Below are 18,364 nucleotides of genomic sequence, written 5' to 3'. Positions count from 1 at the left end.
TTCAAAAAATTATTTTTAAAAGTGCTGAAAAAAAAACAAGATTAACAAATTTTTATTAAAAATCCTCGATTTTTATTTAACCTCTTATCTATCACAAGAAGCTCACCATGAATAATAAGCACTGATGAATGTTTTGTTAATTGCATCATTTGTTAATATCAGATTATCTAATTCAACAGGAGCTTAAAGAATGGTGCCAATGAGAACACATCTAGATAACATAATCTTACAATCTCTGGTGTTACTGCAAAAGGAATTTAACAAGAAAGGGCTACTTTTCTTATTTTTGATAAGGTTAAAATAGTAATAGGCAAACATAATCTCAAACATTACCTCCCGGAATAGCTGATCTTCTACAGGTGACATAAACAGACATGTGAAGAGCGCTTGATGGAAGTACAAGTCTTTGCTGATTTCTGGGTGATTTATACAAGATTTAATAAGAGCCATTGCTTCAGGTATGCGTTCACAAGCAATTAGGTATCTGGCACGTAGTTCAAAGAACAGTGGATTTTCAGAACTTAAATATTTGTTCACTATATTAAAAAGAAAACAGAGACTTATTACTCTTGAGATTCTCAAGGTTGTCTGAAACTTTACCACTAACATGTGGTATCTAAGTAGTAAGTAGTTATTTAATTAAATAGCATATTCCTTAGTAGGAGTTTATTTGTGACAAGAATACTCAGTTATATAATTGGAAAAACAGAAAGAAGAGGAACACCAAAACAGTGCTTAAGAACTATTAATTTCTTTTCGGTCTAAAAAGTGAAAAAAAAAATTAAAAAGAAAATAAAATGAAATATTCTCTTTTCAGTTCACTAATATGTTAAAATGTTTCAGATAATATCGGATCTGGAATTTCAAGTCTATTATGTACTTAATTTTTTTTTACTGCCTAATATTTTCACTACTGTAAGATTAAAAGGCTGACTCCTATCATTAAAACCACATTGATTTAGATTAATTACAGAGAAAAGTAATTTGAATTAATGAAAATGTAATATATTTTATTACTTTTTAACAAAAAATTAACTCGACAGTAGTGCCAAATAGAACTGCTTATTAATATATGCTCATGTGTCACTAAGAATAATTACTAATACTTTTTTTTTACACAATTTAAAAATCTATAAACACCTTTTATCTATAATCTATAAACTAAGTTTATTTAGACCTAACAACAACCTATGACAGGTATCATATCATAGTACTTCTTTAACAGATCACAAAACTGAGTCTCAGAGAGGTCAAATGACTTGCCCAAGGACAAAGAATAAGGGGTAGAACAGGGATCCATATTTCAAATCCAAAGTATTTTTATTAGTCGTGATGTTTAATCAGTAGCTCCTAAAATGCCTATGAGTAATGTTTTATTTGGGCTTCAACATTTGCCTTGCAGTTCTGTTTACTGTATATGATATAAGCAGACAGTGATTTGTCTAATTAATGCAAAGATAAATTTCAGACTGGTCTTTACCCTAAAGTCACCAACTAGAGGAGAGTCATCCATATTTATCAGACTCTAGAGCAGCTTTTCCCAAAGTGAAGTATGTTAGTGGAAGTATGAAAGTATGTACATAAGGTATGTACAAAGTATGGAAGTATGTACATAAGGACTAGAGAGAGACAGATGCCAAAAGCCCTTATACCAACCAACAACAGAAATGTTCCAGCTCTGTCAGAGAAACCTCAAAGCTACCCTAAAAGTCCAAACAACCTCTCCTCTGTTCTCACTCCTTTTGAAACTCTGTCTCGCTCCTGTCTGCTCTGGCCACATTTCCCAGTCTCCTCATAGTTTTCCTCAGTCTGTCACCCTTGCCTTTCCTATATGGACTCAATACTTTTCCTCAGTGGTCCAACTCTTTCTCTTCAGTTCCAACTTCTTCCCTCCTCAGTTTTTTATTCCTTTCTGAAACCCTCCCATCAAGTTCCAGTCTCCTTTGTATCCCCTGGGTATTTACCACTAAACCAGTATCATATCTACCGTAGCCTCCTTACCCACCACTTTGCACTATTTCTGGTCTTCTCTCTTTCTTCATCTTCTCCCATATCTGTCACGGTCCTCCACATTTGTATCTGGGGTTGGCTTGCTCTTAAGCTGCACAAGCATAGCCCCTTCTCCACTCAGCTCTACTCAAAGACCCCCACCCCCCCAACCTGAGACAAATGGAAAGATCCTAACCTGCTTAGCATAAAATGTGATGTGGAATAAGGTCCAGACCAAGGTCTGAATGGTTCCAAGGCTAGGAAGTCTTGTCCCTCTGGCCATCTTAATTGCACTTCATGGGCTCTCCATGCCTTCAAATGTTCTCCATACATTTTTGCTTATACTACTGCTGAGTTTACATTCTAAATTTGGTGACCAAAATGTTCTGGGGCTCAGGAATAATATGGCAAACATTTTTAAAAAGAATAAACTGGAAGTAATTGACAGAGCCTATTGTCTCAAAGGAAATTTTGGCCCACAGGAAATACTGCGGATCTAGGTTGAAGAGGAGGTGATGTCAAAGAAGTATGCAGGGCATTAAGGGGAACTTCAATTAATGGATGAAGTTTGGGAAATACTGCTCCAGAGTGTTTGGAATTGAAATTTACTTATTCATTCAAATAGTCACGCATTCATTTAATGCATTCATCATGTGGTCATTCATTCAGTTAACAAATATTTATATTGAGCACCTACTCTGTCCCACCTACTCTGGGCTGGGTAGAGGATATGCAGTAGTGGTGATAAAAACTGGTGGAGTTCCAGCCCTCACAGAGTTTCCTGTATAAGGGAGATTCCATGTGCTTAATTAAGCAGGGTGATTTTTTAAGGGTGTTTGTTCCTACTTAAATAGATTTTTAAAATATAACAAGTGGCAAAAACAAACTATAAGTAACATCTGGATAGTAAAAGTGTTAACACTCTGAATTCCCATTAGAATAAACGGGAAACTACTGGAAATAAATGTACCTAGTCTGGTGTCAAAAGTCATTCTTGGGCCAGGTTAGTGTAACAATTTAAACACACTTCATGTGAAAATACATTACTCTTATTCAGTATTAGAAGATAAAGAAAAATCACTATTACTGCTCTAATTAGAAATAAGTTGCGCTTGCTTCTCACAAATGTTGGTTTGGATTTTGAGTCTCCTGAAGTACCTATCTCCTGAGATGCTGGCTGGGCTTTAAGAACAGCTTGCAACACTGGATCTTCCCATGGGCCACCATCTCTAATGATTCGAGTCACCAGTTCCAGATTCACATTTCCATATCTGCGGAGGTGATTCTGGCATTCCTAGGAGAGAAAAATCATTTTGGCTTTGTGAATTTAAGGGGTTAAAAACTAAACTTGATCATCCTTGTCAATAAAATGACTGATGGTCAATGAGGCAACTATTAAATTATAAAAGAGAAAGGGTTGCTATAGTAACCTAAGTAGGGTGTCAAAACCCCATCAGTACACAAATAGGCTTTAATGCCAAAGGTTACAGGGGAGTTTTTACATAATTGGACTTAGAAAATCCAATTATAATAGGGATGAAGTGTAACCCAAGGGAAAAACTTAAGGGATGCATCATTTCTGGGAAAAGAATCAGGTTGCGAAATGTAAGGGGAAAACTTACAGGATGCATCATTTCTAGGAAAAGAACCAGGTTGCAAAAACGTAAAACTTAAATGTTGAGTTAAACTTATGTGAGGGCTCTTAAAGCTTCTGTTAACAATGGCAAGCAAGAGCCTGACTATAAAAAGGAGGTAGAGGGTCCCTGTGCAATACAGACTGTGGTTGGCACGTAGACACAGATCCCCTGCTCTGATCGCAAATGTATACTCTTGAGTTATGCTGGAAGGCTGGAAGATGGAAAGTCTATTGCATTTTGTTGTGTTAGCAGATCTGTAGTCTTGGGATGAACAAATAAATGGCAGACTGAAGGAATGAATCCAACATATAATACAAAACTTTGCATTCATTTTACGATAAAGATGCACTGATAAATTGGGCATTGACTGATAATTTGTCTATACATTTTCTGGGATTTTTTAAAAAGATGTTTGAAATATTTTTAGAGAATCCATTATATTAGACTCATGACTATATTATGAATTATATAACAAGTTTAATTTGTAAACAAATCTTAATATTTAGGAGAATTTGGCCAACTGAATTTAAAAATATGACTTATTAGATTTAGATTTATAAAATTTAATTGTTTGATTAAGCTTTTTAAATTCATTATACACCCTGGTTGTTGTTTTTGAAAATGTTTCAAGGAATTTAATTCGATAATTTTAAAAGATTAACTGAAAGCCTAGGGAAGGTATGACTAGATTTATTTTTTTTTAAGTGCATAAACTGGGCTTATAGCCTTAGAAAAGAATAAGATATTGAAATTGGCAATGTTAAAATCCGAATAAACTGCACATCAATTACAATACAATTGCCAAAATTTCTTTCTGTGCTCAAAAAATCCCTCAGACGCTAAAAACATAGTAACAGTTACAAAGCAAAGCTTCAGTATAAAACAATACGACATTACAAATCTTACCAGGCTACATATTCAAAGTGGCAATAAACACTTTGCTTTATATGTCATGTTCTTTCATCATCTGACTGTTACAAAGTGGTAACTACATGCCACTTTTTATTCCTTGTTAAACTAAACAAAAAGAGCTTTTATATGTTTTATAAGACAATAAGGCAGTAGAAGAAATAACAAGTTTCAAGATAAAGAATCATTTAGTCAAAGAAGTCAAAGGATCATTAAGTCATAACATGAAAGTAAGTTTATGTTCTAAAAGTTAGAGTATTTCCAAATTAAAATGAGCAAGCAAGCAAGCAAACAAAAACTGTGTAAGTAATGGGCAAGTTACTTAACCTCTCTGTGCTCCTTCAGTTAACTCATCTGCAGAACATATACTAAAAACACCTACTTCACAGGATTGTTGTGAGGTTTAAATATACAGTACTGATAAGTGCTTAGTACAGTGCCTGGCACATAGTAAGGACTTAATAGTATTTCTTCTAGTATTCTGCATACCCAAATGCCTTAGCATAAAATTATTTTCTGCATTTCCATGTGTCAGCATGTTATAGTATTCATAAAAATAAGGTATGAAGTTTTTGATCAGCAATGATATGTTTTAAACACATGGAACATAGTAAAAATCTGTGGTAACAATTTATAATTTAAAACAATCATCAATTTCAAACCTAAAGGTAAACAAACTTCTAAATTACTCTAGACACACATATTGCTACTCCTAAAATTCAATTACTGTTAAGCTGGCTTTGGGATAAAAGCACAAGAGATAAGGTGAGCTGGATGCTAGCCCCTGTATCACTGCTGAGCTTTAGCTTTGCTTCTGAGCTCTTGGACAGCCCATCTTTCTAGCTATCTTATAGTAGGTAAGATACCAATCATACAACCATTAGCATTATGGGACCTATACCCGGAATTGGGCTACGTCAAGATAAGGTACAATAGGTCTATTGCTAATTTCCTACATATGGCTGACAAGTAAGAAATACTTGGAGGTCTTGTTAAAAAAAAAAAAAAAATCAGATTACCAAGCACCAATTCAAACATACTAAATCAAAATTTCTAGAGAAAGTCCTGATAAACTGTATATTTAAAAAGCCCCACCCCAACGTCAGCTTTGGCATACTTTTTAATTGTACCTACATTTAGAGTATATTTTCATAAATGCTAATACTAGAAATTACACACTTGTATTCCTACCAACCCTTCTATTAAAAATCAGTCAATTAGCTTAAGTTCATTTTTCTAAGATAAAGATTATAAGGTAGAGTTTTGTTTCTTTGTGTATGTGCACATCTTAAGTCAAGTGCACCATATTTTGGAGGCCACTTTTATGAGAAATAGCTCTGGACAGGAAACAGGGATGAAATGAAGATTTCATTTTGGTGTATTTAAAAAGACATGGAATACAAGAGAACAAGTAAGTCTGTATCTATCTTTTGGCTCCCCATTCCTTAAATAATACGGTGGCTTCTATGGATGAAATGTAATTTAAAAGCCTTGAAAGTAAAAAAAAAAAGGAAGCACTTAAATCACTATAGCATTCACAACTTATCTTTCCTATATATTCATATTATATATTTTTTAGAATGTTTAATTAAAAACGTGCACCTATATATTAACCTAATCCTTTATTTATTCATCTGTCTACTATTGTTGATATCCACCACACAGTGCTAAATGTAATTCCCTCAGAAACTTCCTTTCAACCTTGTTTTTGCCAAAGGTAGAGAGAAAACACAACTCCTTCCCTGACTCTTCCTTCAGAATCTATTGCTTAATGTATGGGCTTAATGTTTTGTTCAGAAGAATTTTCTTCCCTGAACTTGCTGCCTCTTTAGAACTGGCAGCAGTTGTCTGGCCATACCATATACCTGATCTGAACTCTTCTCTGGCAGCTTATAGTGATTACATTCCTTTTTTTTAATAGCATAAAATTCTTAATGCCCAACTTCATAATTAAGGAACTCTGGATGTACCTTCCTAACTCATTCACATATTGTATATGAATCCTTTCCTCCAGCTTCATCTCATCCATGTCTCTTAGATTCATCATGCACTGTCTTGCTTACACTTTTTCTCATTATCATTCTCTTTCTCCTTCAACTTCCTATAAACCTTATCTAAACCTTCCCATAAACCATTCCAAATACCTTCCTATCCTCTCATAGTCCTACTTTTCCCTGAGAAGCCTCTACTAGCTACCTCAATCCATAATAAACTTAATTCCTTCTCTTGCGGTACTGAAAATGCGTACCAGTCCACTCTTCTAGTAATTACCACGTAAAAAGAGGCCCTGAATTATTAAAGGTTGACATCTTACTTCTTAGGTAATTAAAAGCGTCTTCAAACAGAGCCAAGAAAGGAAAGGTATACCAGAGAAGATATATTCTCAATAATTAACTTTTTAATTAAAATAGGGTTTTATGGAATCCATGGAATCAGAAGCACTCTGCAGTATTTGTCTTATTTTGAATGAAATGCATGTTCCAGAGTAAAATTATAGAATACCATGTTAAATTCATTCATAAAATAAGCTATTATAGCAAATCAAAAGCAAAAATATATTAAAAAGGTCTTCAATGTGGTCAATGTTGTAGAAACAGAGCTTTTAAAATAAAGTAAAATCTTTACAATACTTTGAAATAAGATATGATCATATCTTTTATTTATCACACTGTACTTGGTTATCTTATGGCAAAGCATTTTAAAAAGTTGCAAAATTTAAAGATGTTATGTAGTTTTCTTTTAGCAAAAGACAACGTCACACATGTGCTGTTCTTTTCTGTGGTAAGTTCCTAAGGAATATTTACCTCATGTTTTTAAAAAATAATCATTCTGAGTTTGTCCATAGAAAGAAGACAGTGTAACAGTGGAAAGGTTACTGCTTTTCAAAAGAAAGTTCGTATGGAGAAAATGATTTAAAATGAATGTTTGGAAGTTGTCTGCATTTTTACATGTTTGCTGTTACCAAAAATCAGCATGTCACCTATGTTTGTATATGTGACCTTAAAAAACTTAAACTAGAGTTTTTAATTAAAAAATCTTTCAACTGCAGCATTTTAATAGGTTTTCAATTCATATGTTAAAAATGGTATCAAGAAAACACTGATTTCCATAACAACAGAAATTTACTAAGTCACATTTCAACAATTCTAAATTTAGTGGAACGAATTTAAAACTGAGTATCATAGTTTACAAGATTTTGCTTAGATCTACCAAAAGGTGTCTTTTTCACCTATGACAGCTATTAAAACCAAGTATCAGAGTAAACTGAACCAAAATCAGACTGAATTATTATATGACCAAGTGTTAAAATTTTTCAAAATAAAAACATATTCAGTCACACTTCTGTCATTAGTTTTTACACTAACATTATTTTACTTTTATCTTTTAAAAATGTTTGTTTCATAATGTATAGAATGTTAGTAAATGTATGCAAAAAAACAAATAACACATGTACTGATATGTATATATATTTTTAAAACCTAGATGGCTGTCCTATCAGAAGTCTAGAGAGTCCTGGTTTTACATATTATTTGTTCTCACATTGGGTTTGGAATCTAACATAAAACTCACTGTCTTCTACTGATCCTACTATTATATCAATTTTCTTTATTATCTGATGTACTTCTTCCTGTTATTTCTACTGTTTACACCCTAGTGTAGACCTTTATCTGCTATCATTTAGATAACCACATTAATTTCTTCTTCTTCTCTCTTCTCAATAAATCTTTGGAAGGTCTCAAAATGTTAGGTCACAAAGCAGTTCAGTATAAATAAAACACTTCTTTAGGGGCACATGGCTGGCTCAGTTGGAAGAGCATATAACCCTTGATCTCAGGGTCATGAGTTCAAGCCCCATGTTTGGTCCAGAGATTACTTAAATAAATAAAACTTTTTAAAAAATTTCTTTAGACCTGTTGTTTTGACATCTACACTGCTGCAAATACATGATTATATCAATTCAATTTAAATGGATATTTAAATGTATGTAATTGTTCCCTGTGTAATACATAATTACATTTTTATACATTTTAAAAATCTTAAGTAGTAAATGTAAATGTCACTTAAATTAGCAATTGGGAGTTTTACCTGAAGGGGAAGTCAATAGTAAGTACAGCACAACCTTAACTGAGAGCATAACCAAATTTCAGAATTGGTGACTGCCATGCTAATAAAAGCACAACACTACTACTAACATTTTTAAATTGGTAAGAAACTAATATGGCCAACAGAGAAGTGCTACTGTAATGATTCTAACCTGTAAGATAGACCCTGATGCAGAATTAAGGTGTATGCAAGATTTCCTTGAGTACAGGTTCTCACACAAAGAGAGAAATATAAAATCTGTCAGCAGAAAAGAGCCAGCAGACTTAGTCAAGAACAGGTCACAATACTGGAAATGCTACAAATTGGGCAAGTTAATTTCCAATAAACATTACTGAATGGATGAACGAATGAATGAATCTCTGTGTCTTTCATTTCATCATGTGTTTGTTAGACTGGATTTAATGACCTTTAACAGTTCTTTACAGCTAAATTTTCTATGATTTCTATGGAAAAACATAAAATTAGTACTTCAAGCACTAATATGCTCACAATTCTAGTTATGTATTCGGACACTACAGAATCATCTTTCACTGATCAATGAATGCTTTGACGATCCTAATGCACTTTCAGAGCTATTTTCAAACTATTAATCTTATCATTGATTTTGAAGGCACTTACATGCCTGCTCCTGACAACACAAAATTTTAAGATGCTCAGAATATAAGATCTTTGTTTATAGTTGCATCCTGTGGTATGAATAACTATCAATGCAGTGTCTAGTACCTGCTTTTGAGATGACTGTCATTCCATGTGTCAGGGTATACTGGCCTTTCCTGAGATACACAACTTATGTATGCTGACAGCCTTATCTTTTGGAGGCTTGCTCTTGGTCCCTTGAGCTTAACTGTCTCAAGTTTATTTATTGTATTATGCTTGAAATAACTCTGGCTCTTAAATCTCTTCAAAGTGATCACAGAACTTCAACAGTTGATGTATTGTTTCCTTCTCAGATTATTAAAAAAATTATAGAGAAAGTGAAAATATTTCTGAGGTAGTAAAATATAAGAATTATTAATAGGAGTAACAATTTCAAACATATAAATGACAGTGAAAAAATATCAACGCTTTACCCATTTCAACACAAAATTTATCTAAGGAATACATTTTTTATAAAATGATTTCAGAATCTGAAACTTTAATTTTAACACCAGTCTTTTTCATTCCCAGTGTTGAATATGTGGAATACTTGTCAAGCATGTTTCTCTCACAGATAGTGAAATCTTTTCCCTTATATCTTTCTCACACTTAAGCAGACTTCAATTTATTTTTCTATACACTGTTAAAGTAGAATCCACAAGTAAATATTCAGTGGTTTCATCTCATGAATGCATTTGTTGATCTGTCCCCCATCTTACTTATAGTAGTAATCAATGGACCATGGAGTAAATTTCAGAAAATACACCTCATTGTTTCTTGTTTTTCAGAGTTCAGCAATGATGATACATGTCTAAGAGGGATTTTTTTTTAAAAGAAAGAAATGCCTATGGACTTATTTATCCTTCATTTGTACTGGCAAATATATTCATACTAAGGGCTACGACTACTAAATGCTGGAGACAGAGGAGTGAAAGTAGCCGCTGCCCATGAGCTCTAACAGCATAGTTGGAGAGACTTATCAAACCAAAACAGAATAGAAAGGGATTAGTGTTTCAGTAACAGTAGAAAAGCTTGTGGTGGGGGGAGTAGGGTGGCATCATATGCAGTCAAAATGGAATTAAGCAGAGACAGGAGAGAACTTCTATCAGAGAAGAGAAGAATATGTGAACACAATTCTGAAACTGCTCTTCAAAATGTCTTGATATTAAGTTGGTATGATCATATTCTCTAAAAGCATTTTAACCAGTACTACAAAGATGGTTTAAATACCAGGATTAGGATTTAACCAAATTAAGTCTTTGGGCAATTTATTCCAAGTAGTCTAGTTAGTGTATGGCACTACTCTATATGGTTATATCAGCTTAAGTGCCCCCCAAATATACCTGATTCTTCCTACCTTCCTTACCTCTATCCAATCAATACCATAATCTGAGATTTTGGTTCTGTTATCATGTGTGTGCTTATATATTCTTTTCCAGAATCATTTCTAACATAAAGAATTTTCATTAAAGCCATATTAACAATAATCTACAAGTTTAGTTTCCTCACATCAGTCCCATTTTTTTTAATTCTATAACAACTGTATTTATAAATTCTTTGTTTTGACCATTTCTAAATCAGCTGGCATACTTTTTTTTTTTTCCTGATAAAAGTCTTACAGTTGCTTTGTTTTTCTAGTATTTGAGCTATTTATTTCTGTTGCCCTCTCTCATAAACTACAGGGCTTGGCAGATTATTATGTAATATTTTTTCCCTTCAAAAACTCCACAGACATTATTTATTTATTCCAGTGTTTGTTACAGTGGAGAGTGGAGAAGTTCACTGCCAGCCTCGTTTTATTTTTTCCCTTGTGAGAATCCTGTTTTACATGAGTCCTCATTTGTAGAACTTTCCTTTATCCTGAAAATTGAAGACATTGTACAATAAGATATGACTGCATGTAACTATGGAATGAAAATATATTTTTAGAGATCTGTTTCCTTCACTGATTGAGTTTTTTTCTGGAGCTAATCTGCTGTTGATCACCTACTTTTAATTTAGAAGTTTCATCTCCATACAGTATTTTAACTCCATACATTCTCTGGGATGGTCTCTTCTTTACAATTTCACTTCCAGTTTCATGGAGGGTACCCTGAACTCAACCACAGAAAGAACAAAATTGATCCTTTAATGGTCTTATTACCTAAACCATGTACTGATGGTAACTGGCATTAATCTCTTTATTCATCTTTACCTAGAATATCTAGAACAGAGAGCTGTTTTACTCATGGGTAAATAGGTCTCTCTGACTCCTTTAAGCTCAACCAAGACAGAAGAGAAAGGGTTAAGTTTACTTTGTTATTTGTTAGATCAATGGCCCATCAGGCAGTAAAGAGAAAGCTACAATGGGAGACAACCATAGCTCTTTGAAAAACTTTCTAACCTCTGGGTATTGGGGCAGGCTGCATTTAGTTTGGGTCATTTTCTCAATGGAAGGAATGCTTTCGTGGAGAGCCATACATCCTATTTTGAATACTGATAGCTTAGACGTATCAGTATTCCTGCCCTGTGGGCTCTTCTGCATACCTGGTGCACTTTTAGGAAGGATCAACAAGAATGAGATTGGCCATATACCTAATGGCCCACCATCTGATATTTCTTCAGTTTCCACTGTTACAAGCTGATAGGGGTATGGGGCATTACTGGAAAGCATTCAGAAGGCCTCCCCTCTCCCCTTTTTAATCACATTCAGTTAAACAAGTACTGTTTGGTTTATCACTTGAGATGGATTTATCCCTGAGGGCTTGATATAGATCCTGATCCTAGTTTCCAACATTCATTAGGAATTCTGTTCTCATGTTATTTTTGTCATTTCACTTGGAATCTAAATTTAATTACATTAATGGGCTTTGGAGACCCAGTGTATGAATTCAATCACAAGCCTATGGAAAGCTCACCAATGAACAGATTAAAGATAATAAGCTGGTAGGCTCACCATGTAAGAAATGTATCATCATCTTTGAGGTAAAGAAAAACTACTGAAGATAAAAATTAAGAAATCAAGTTTTAGGAAGTTAGCAAATGGAACACCTGGCTCTAAGAATGAAACTTTCTCTTGGAATAAGGTAGAGGAAAACTTACAGTCAATCAGTAACAAGATTTAAAATTTCTACTTGAGAAACTCAGATTTTAGGAGATCAGAAATTCATTAAAGAAAAGAGTATCTTAAAAATAAACTAAGGGCCAGGTTTTGGTTTTACTGTGAAAACGGAAATCCAGGTAGTATGACTTCAGAGCCCATACCCTGACAGGAGAGATAATTAACTCAAATCCAGCAAAGATTGCTAATTCCTTGTTAACTCAAAATTGTGGTGTGGGGACAAGCACCAGAGTCATCATTTCTGAGTGATAGAAATGCAGACTCTCAGGCTCCCCACTCCAGAACTACTGAATCAGTATCTGCATTTTAGCAAGATTCCCAGGTATATTAAAGTAGGAGCAACATTATGTTTGTCCTACTTACAGTAGAAGAGAAAGCGCAAGCTCTTAAGCTTGTACAAATCTTTATGAAAGATGGACAGTAATGAACCCCTTGGGGAAATAGGGTTTGCATTAGAAAATATAAAAACATTCCAAAAAGTGACATTGGGATTATCACTGGACTAGCAGAGGTAAGTCAAAAGCGTGGGGAATTTACAGAGCTTAGCAAATGCAAAAGTTTCAGTAAGTGTACATGATGAACTACATGTTGGCCCTTTGTGCATCGCTAAGGGCACAGGCCAGAAAACACCAAGTAGCCACAGCTCAGTTCAGAAAATGGAGGATGAAAGATGATGCAATCTCTCCTGGGAAGGAGGAGTTAGAGGCTTAAGAAAATTCAGAATAGGAAGAAAGAAGGTGGAAGTAGGAAGTCATAGCATGGCAGAAGTGGCACAAAGATTTTAAAAAACGAAAGAGAACAAAAGGAGGGGTGGGTTTAGCAATTGAGTAGGAGACAGGAAACAGTACAAAAACAAGAACTCTTCCCTGAGGAATTATTCTGAAAATGAATTGAAAACCCTGCTTAAAAAAAAAAAAAAATTCCTTCACAGATGTTATGATTTCACACATTTAAAACATAATTCAAATATTGTCTTTCACCTACTTTACAAACACTTCAGCTGTTCCCATTATCAGTGCTCAGTTAACATCTTCATGAGGCATTTCTTGACTATCTCATTTAAAACTGAAATTTTCCTTCCCCAATAAAACCTGCCAGCATTCCCTATCTCCCTGCCCTGCTTCATTTTCCTATGAGTCATTTGTCACTTTCAAAATACTCTCAAATATATGAAGATTTGATTTATTGTCTTTCTCTCTTTATACTAGAATTAAATTCCACAATAGGAGGGGTTTTTTTCTGGTTTTGCTTACTACTATTTTTCCCAGGGCTTAATGCCTATATACTGGTAACCAAGTAAGTATTTGCCTAGTAAAAATTCAAGAATGGAATGCCAAAAACACAAGTGTCAAGGAAAAGTGGAATGGAAAATTACAAAAGTTTTAAATACTGAATATAGACTTCAGAGTGTAAACTTCATAATGGGGCACCTGGATGGTTCAGCTGGAAAAGCACAGGACTCTTGATCTTGAGGTCATGAGTTCAAGCCCCACACAAGAGTATAGAGATTACTAAGAAAAAAAATAAACTTAAAAAAAAAAAAAGCTCCATGAAAATAGGTATTTTTACTTCTTTTGCTAAATATAAGAATGGATAAAGTATAGTGTTTAATATAATATACTTTGTTTTACTGATTCTAAGATACATTTTTTCCCTATTTCTACAACTCTAAAATCAGAATATGCTTTATAGTCAATGCTGTCTTAGAATCCAAGTCAGCCTGGTAATGATCACAATGTTGTTGTCATTCTATATCCATGCACATTCAAAGAGACATCCTGAAAACTGGCAAAAAGGTATACTGGTGACTCAATAAGATCCAAGGGACTAGCACTCTTTGAATTTGTGGGAAGCAAACGGTAAGAGAAGGGTATAGAGCAATTCATATAATTTAACAATACTCTGAAGCAGAAGTCAAAAGCTGGCTGGTTAAAAGAACCATAAAACCAGCTTAAGCTTTTAAAAGCCCAGTGCCAATAGCTTTTAGCTCATTTATCAACTATTTTCGGAAATGCTTCCTCATCAACACGTTTGATGCCACTGAAGACAAAATGGTAGAGAAAAAGAGAGTGACTGAGTGGAAAAAACAAATCTAGAGTCAGATTCTGAACGTGAAGAAGTTTAGATATATCTTAGCCAATTAAATCTGCTTCTAATTTTCCTATGTCTATGTATGCACCAGAGTGGGCAATCATAAATCTATTTTAATGCAGCCTAAAAGATTTATTTCAAAAGTACAAAATAAATATTCTAGATGAGAGAAAACACTGCATGACTCTTCTGTTACTATGCTGATCTCCTTCCTAAAGATGGACAATACTCCTAGTTGACTTAAAGCCTCTCTTATTAAACACATGGCAGGAATAAGTTTAAAATGTCTAAAAACTTCACCCCTAGAGGGAGCTCAAACTACATCTTCCTTTATTCCACCCCAGAGAATGATGATGGGATTACAAGGACATATTAGTTGCCAGAGTACTAGATACTGCTTCCCAAGTATATGGTAAAAAGATCAAATGATCAGGGCACCTGAGTGGCTCAGTGGGTTAAAGCCTCTGCCTTCGGCTCAGGTCCTGATCACAGGGTCCTGGGATGGAGTCCCACACTGGGTCTCTGCTCGGCAGGGAGCCTGCTTCCCCCTACCCCCAGCCTGCCTCTCTGCCTACTTGTGATCTCTGTCTGTCCAAAAAAAAAATAAAAACAAAAATTAAAATTAAAAAGATCACATATCAAATGTTCTTGCATCTACAGGTATTTGTTTTGTTTGTTTTTGTTTTTTTGCATCTACAGGTCTTTGGATCTTTGTCATGCTCTTCCGGATTTACTTTCTCCTCCCATATAGCATGTGTTTTTAAAAAAAAAAAAAAAAATGCTTCCGATCTTGGGAAGGCTATTGAGAAAATAAATAAATATATGAGAAAATCAGGATACATCCAAAGGGAAAAGGGACATGGGACAAGCAGCCTGCTTTTAGGCTAGGCAAGAAGAGTCCTTTATTACTAGGGCTGAGTTCTACATGGGGCTTTGAAACCAAAGCCTATAGCAATAAAACGCGTGAGTGTATGTGCAAGATGTGCTTAGGAATCTACAAGGGTGGTAGCAGCAAGCTCTGGTCTAGCAAATGTGGAACTGGAATGTTAATTTGAACTGCTTTTAGAAATAGAGCTGAAAGTTAATTTTAAGAACCTTCTTTTTCTGCTAGTAAAATACATAGGATCCTAACCATTGCCATCTTAGTAAATATAAAAACTTAAAAGCAATAAATAATCAATATACCATGTTTAGGGGAAGAATAAGGCATATGTTAAATGTACACAAAATGCTAAGTTTTTTTTACCTGGAATGATCCAAGAATATCCTTTAAGGGCTCTTCATAAAACTCATCTCTTCCAAAGAACAGCAGCAACTCAAAGAAGCTCCTAGAAAGAACAAGTGAATAATAACTTCCATTGTTTCTTTACGGTTTGGGTTTTGTTGTTGTTGTTTGTTTGTTTGTTTGGCCCCAATTTAAAATATTCTCAAGAGATTAAAAACTATGTAATATCAGATATTTAGTTTTTAAATAGCCAGATTTGAATCATAACACTGATCATTTAAGATTCATGTTAAGTTTTTAGTAAACTTTTAAATGTCCTCAAAGAAAATACAAAGAAGTATACTGAAGTTCTAGAACTATAAAATGAACAATTACATTACTCATGCCTACCAGTGTTCACAATGCAAAAAAAAAGAAAAAAAGCAATGTTGTATCAGGTGGCAAAAATGTTGCTACACATGTCAAGATGATTTTAAATGGGTCCAGTTTCACCCTGGTACAATGGGCCCCTTAGAAAATTCAAAATCTAATTTTCTTCAGATGGATATAAAGGATGGAAATTAACATGAAAGTATAAGAAAATTAGAAAGTCACTCATGCAACATTTATATTATAGTAGTATCACCAATTAGGTATCTAATAAACAACACATGGGTTCTCAAATTCTGGGCTTACCTTGATTATCCCACTCATAACAGACTGCCCAAAAATCTGTGGTTCCTCCTTTTTAAATAATTGTTTTTGGAAAACACTGTTACTAAATACTTTGTGTTTTTAATAATTTATACTTCATATAAGAAGATATATGACTTATTTCCTAACCACGAACATGAAAAACTATGGAAATTATTTAGTATTACTTAGCAGTCCTAAAGTAGAACAAGTGACAAATAACTCGGAATCTTTAGATTTTAATTACCTACAAGATCTTCAACTAGGAATACCCATTTTTTTACTCACCTTTTGCCTTTAATCCAAACTAATCTCTAAGAATGAAGTTTTTTAGAATGCAAACATATTATGAGACTATATAGTTTTTAAAAATTATGTATGAGTCCCAAGTATTACACAGTAATTAGAAAGACTTCTAAATATAACATAATAACCATGCCCCATATTTTATAAAACTTTACTTAAAATTTTTAAGTGTCAACAGACCAAAAACTACAAAAGCAATCAAAGCAAAATGATACAGTGAGAATCTCTGTTTAAAAGCTTAAACAAGTAATAGGATCTATACTGGGCATGGAGCCCAATGCAGGGCTTGAACTCATGACTCTGAGAAAAAGACCTGAGCTAGATCAACAGTCGCTAAGATCAAGAGTTGGACACAACCCAATAAGCCACCCAGACACCCCTGAAGAATTAATTTTTTAAAAAGCTAACCACCTGGTAAAATACTAAGAGAAGACTACCTCACACACACACACACACAAAAAACCACAAGTGAATTTTTTTTTCAAATATGAAAAGATGTGCGACTTTACTCAAGTAAGTGATGAAATACATTTTCTATCGTATTTACAAAAATGAAAATGTTGATATATTTTACAATGGCTCTGATGTAGAGAAACAGGCTCTGATATCTTGTTGGAGGGATGGTAAGAGGTACTACCTCTCTTAAAGGGCAACACAGTAGTAGTCATCAGAAAATTTACAATACGCACATAATCATTTGACTTAGCAATTCCACTTACAAAAGCAAATCAGCCAAATATACACAAATCAGCTCAAAGACATTGAGGGACATGCATCCACAAATGATTTGTAATAGCAAAAGAATAGAAACATGCTAATTGTCTACCACAGGGGACTGGGAAAATAAATTACAATACACCCAGACAATGAAATATAATGCAAATGTTAATGAGAATATTAGAGAGAATACACTTAAATCTATATGAACAGATAATGGGAAAACTCTAAGATATACTGTTAAGAAAAAATGCAGAAATATATTAATTACATTATCATTTGTGTGATAGAATGGAGAGGATAGAGGACACAAGAATATCAATGCATATTGTCAAACTATCTAGATGGATATGCAATAAACTGGTAAAACAGTTGAGTCCACATGAGTAAAACAGAACTTGGGAGCCAAGAATGTAAAGAATTATTTGTCATTTTTAACCCTTCTGCAATTATTTATTTTACTATCAATGAATATGAAAAAAGCCCCATCAATGTACCTCTGGAATCTTCTCTATCCGTATTAAGCCATTAAAATTCACATCTACATCATCTTTAAACTTTAACAGACTCTTCCTATCTCCAGTCTTGCTATTCCACACTTACTTAAAAGTACATGTTTAATACAGCTGCCATTGTTATCATCCTAAAACACAGAATGGTTTGACTACTTAACAGACTTCACAAACTGCTATTTGGACTGACACACTTATTTGTATGGATAAAATATTTTGAAAAAAAATTTTAATTAGTTGCTAATATATAAAAACCTTGCTACTTCAGATTAGATCTAGGTTTCTCTGGGCTCCTAACAAACAGGAACCCCTATACCACAGGGTTTGCATCTCTCTATGATAAAATAAGCTGAGCAATAACTGCCTTTACACAGAACATGAACCTCCTTTCCAACCCACCAGTCTCCATCCACCTCTCCCACATACTAGCTGCTTTTTTTTTTTTTTTTTACTATCATTCCCTTCC

General features: G+C 34.0%; 1 protein-coding gene across 3 annotated transcripts in view; it reads right to left on the bottom strand.

The window, feature by feature from the left end:
• ZNF654 (zinc finger protein 654) overlaps positions 1–18,364 on the bottom strand; it is an 80,594-nt gene that overhangs the window by 19,794 nt on the left and 42,436 nt on the right. Inside the window, exons 3-5 of one of the 3 annotated variants that reach the window (XM_013048681.2) lie at positions 15,713–15,794; positions 3,148–3,283; positions 334–536 (exon numbers count right to left, since the gene is read on the bottom strand). In XM_013048681.2, coding sequence (XP_012904135.1) covers positions 334–536; positions 3,148–3,283; positions 15,713–15,794 — 421 coding nt within the window. The other 2 variants (XM_045088234.1, XM_045088235.1) reach the window with 2 other exon arrangements.

This window comes from Mustela putorius, unplaced genomic scaffold (assembly GCF_011764305.1).
Source record: "Mustela putorius furo isolate JIRA1106 unplaced genomic scaffold, ASM1176430v1.1 tig00003834_pilon_pilon_pilon, whole genome shotgun sequence".
NCBI lineage: Eukaryota > Metazoa > Chordata > Mammalia > Carnivora > Mustelidae > Mustela > Mustela putorius.
Note: the sequence above shows the minus strand (reverse complement) of the source record. Positions and strands in the feature narration are given on the sequence as shown.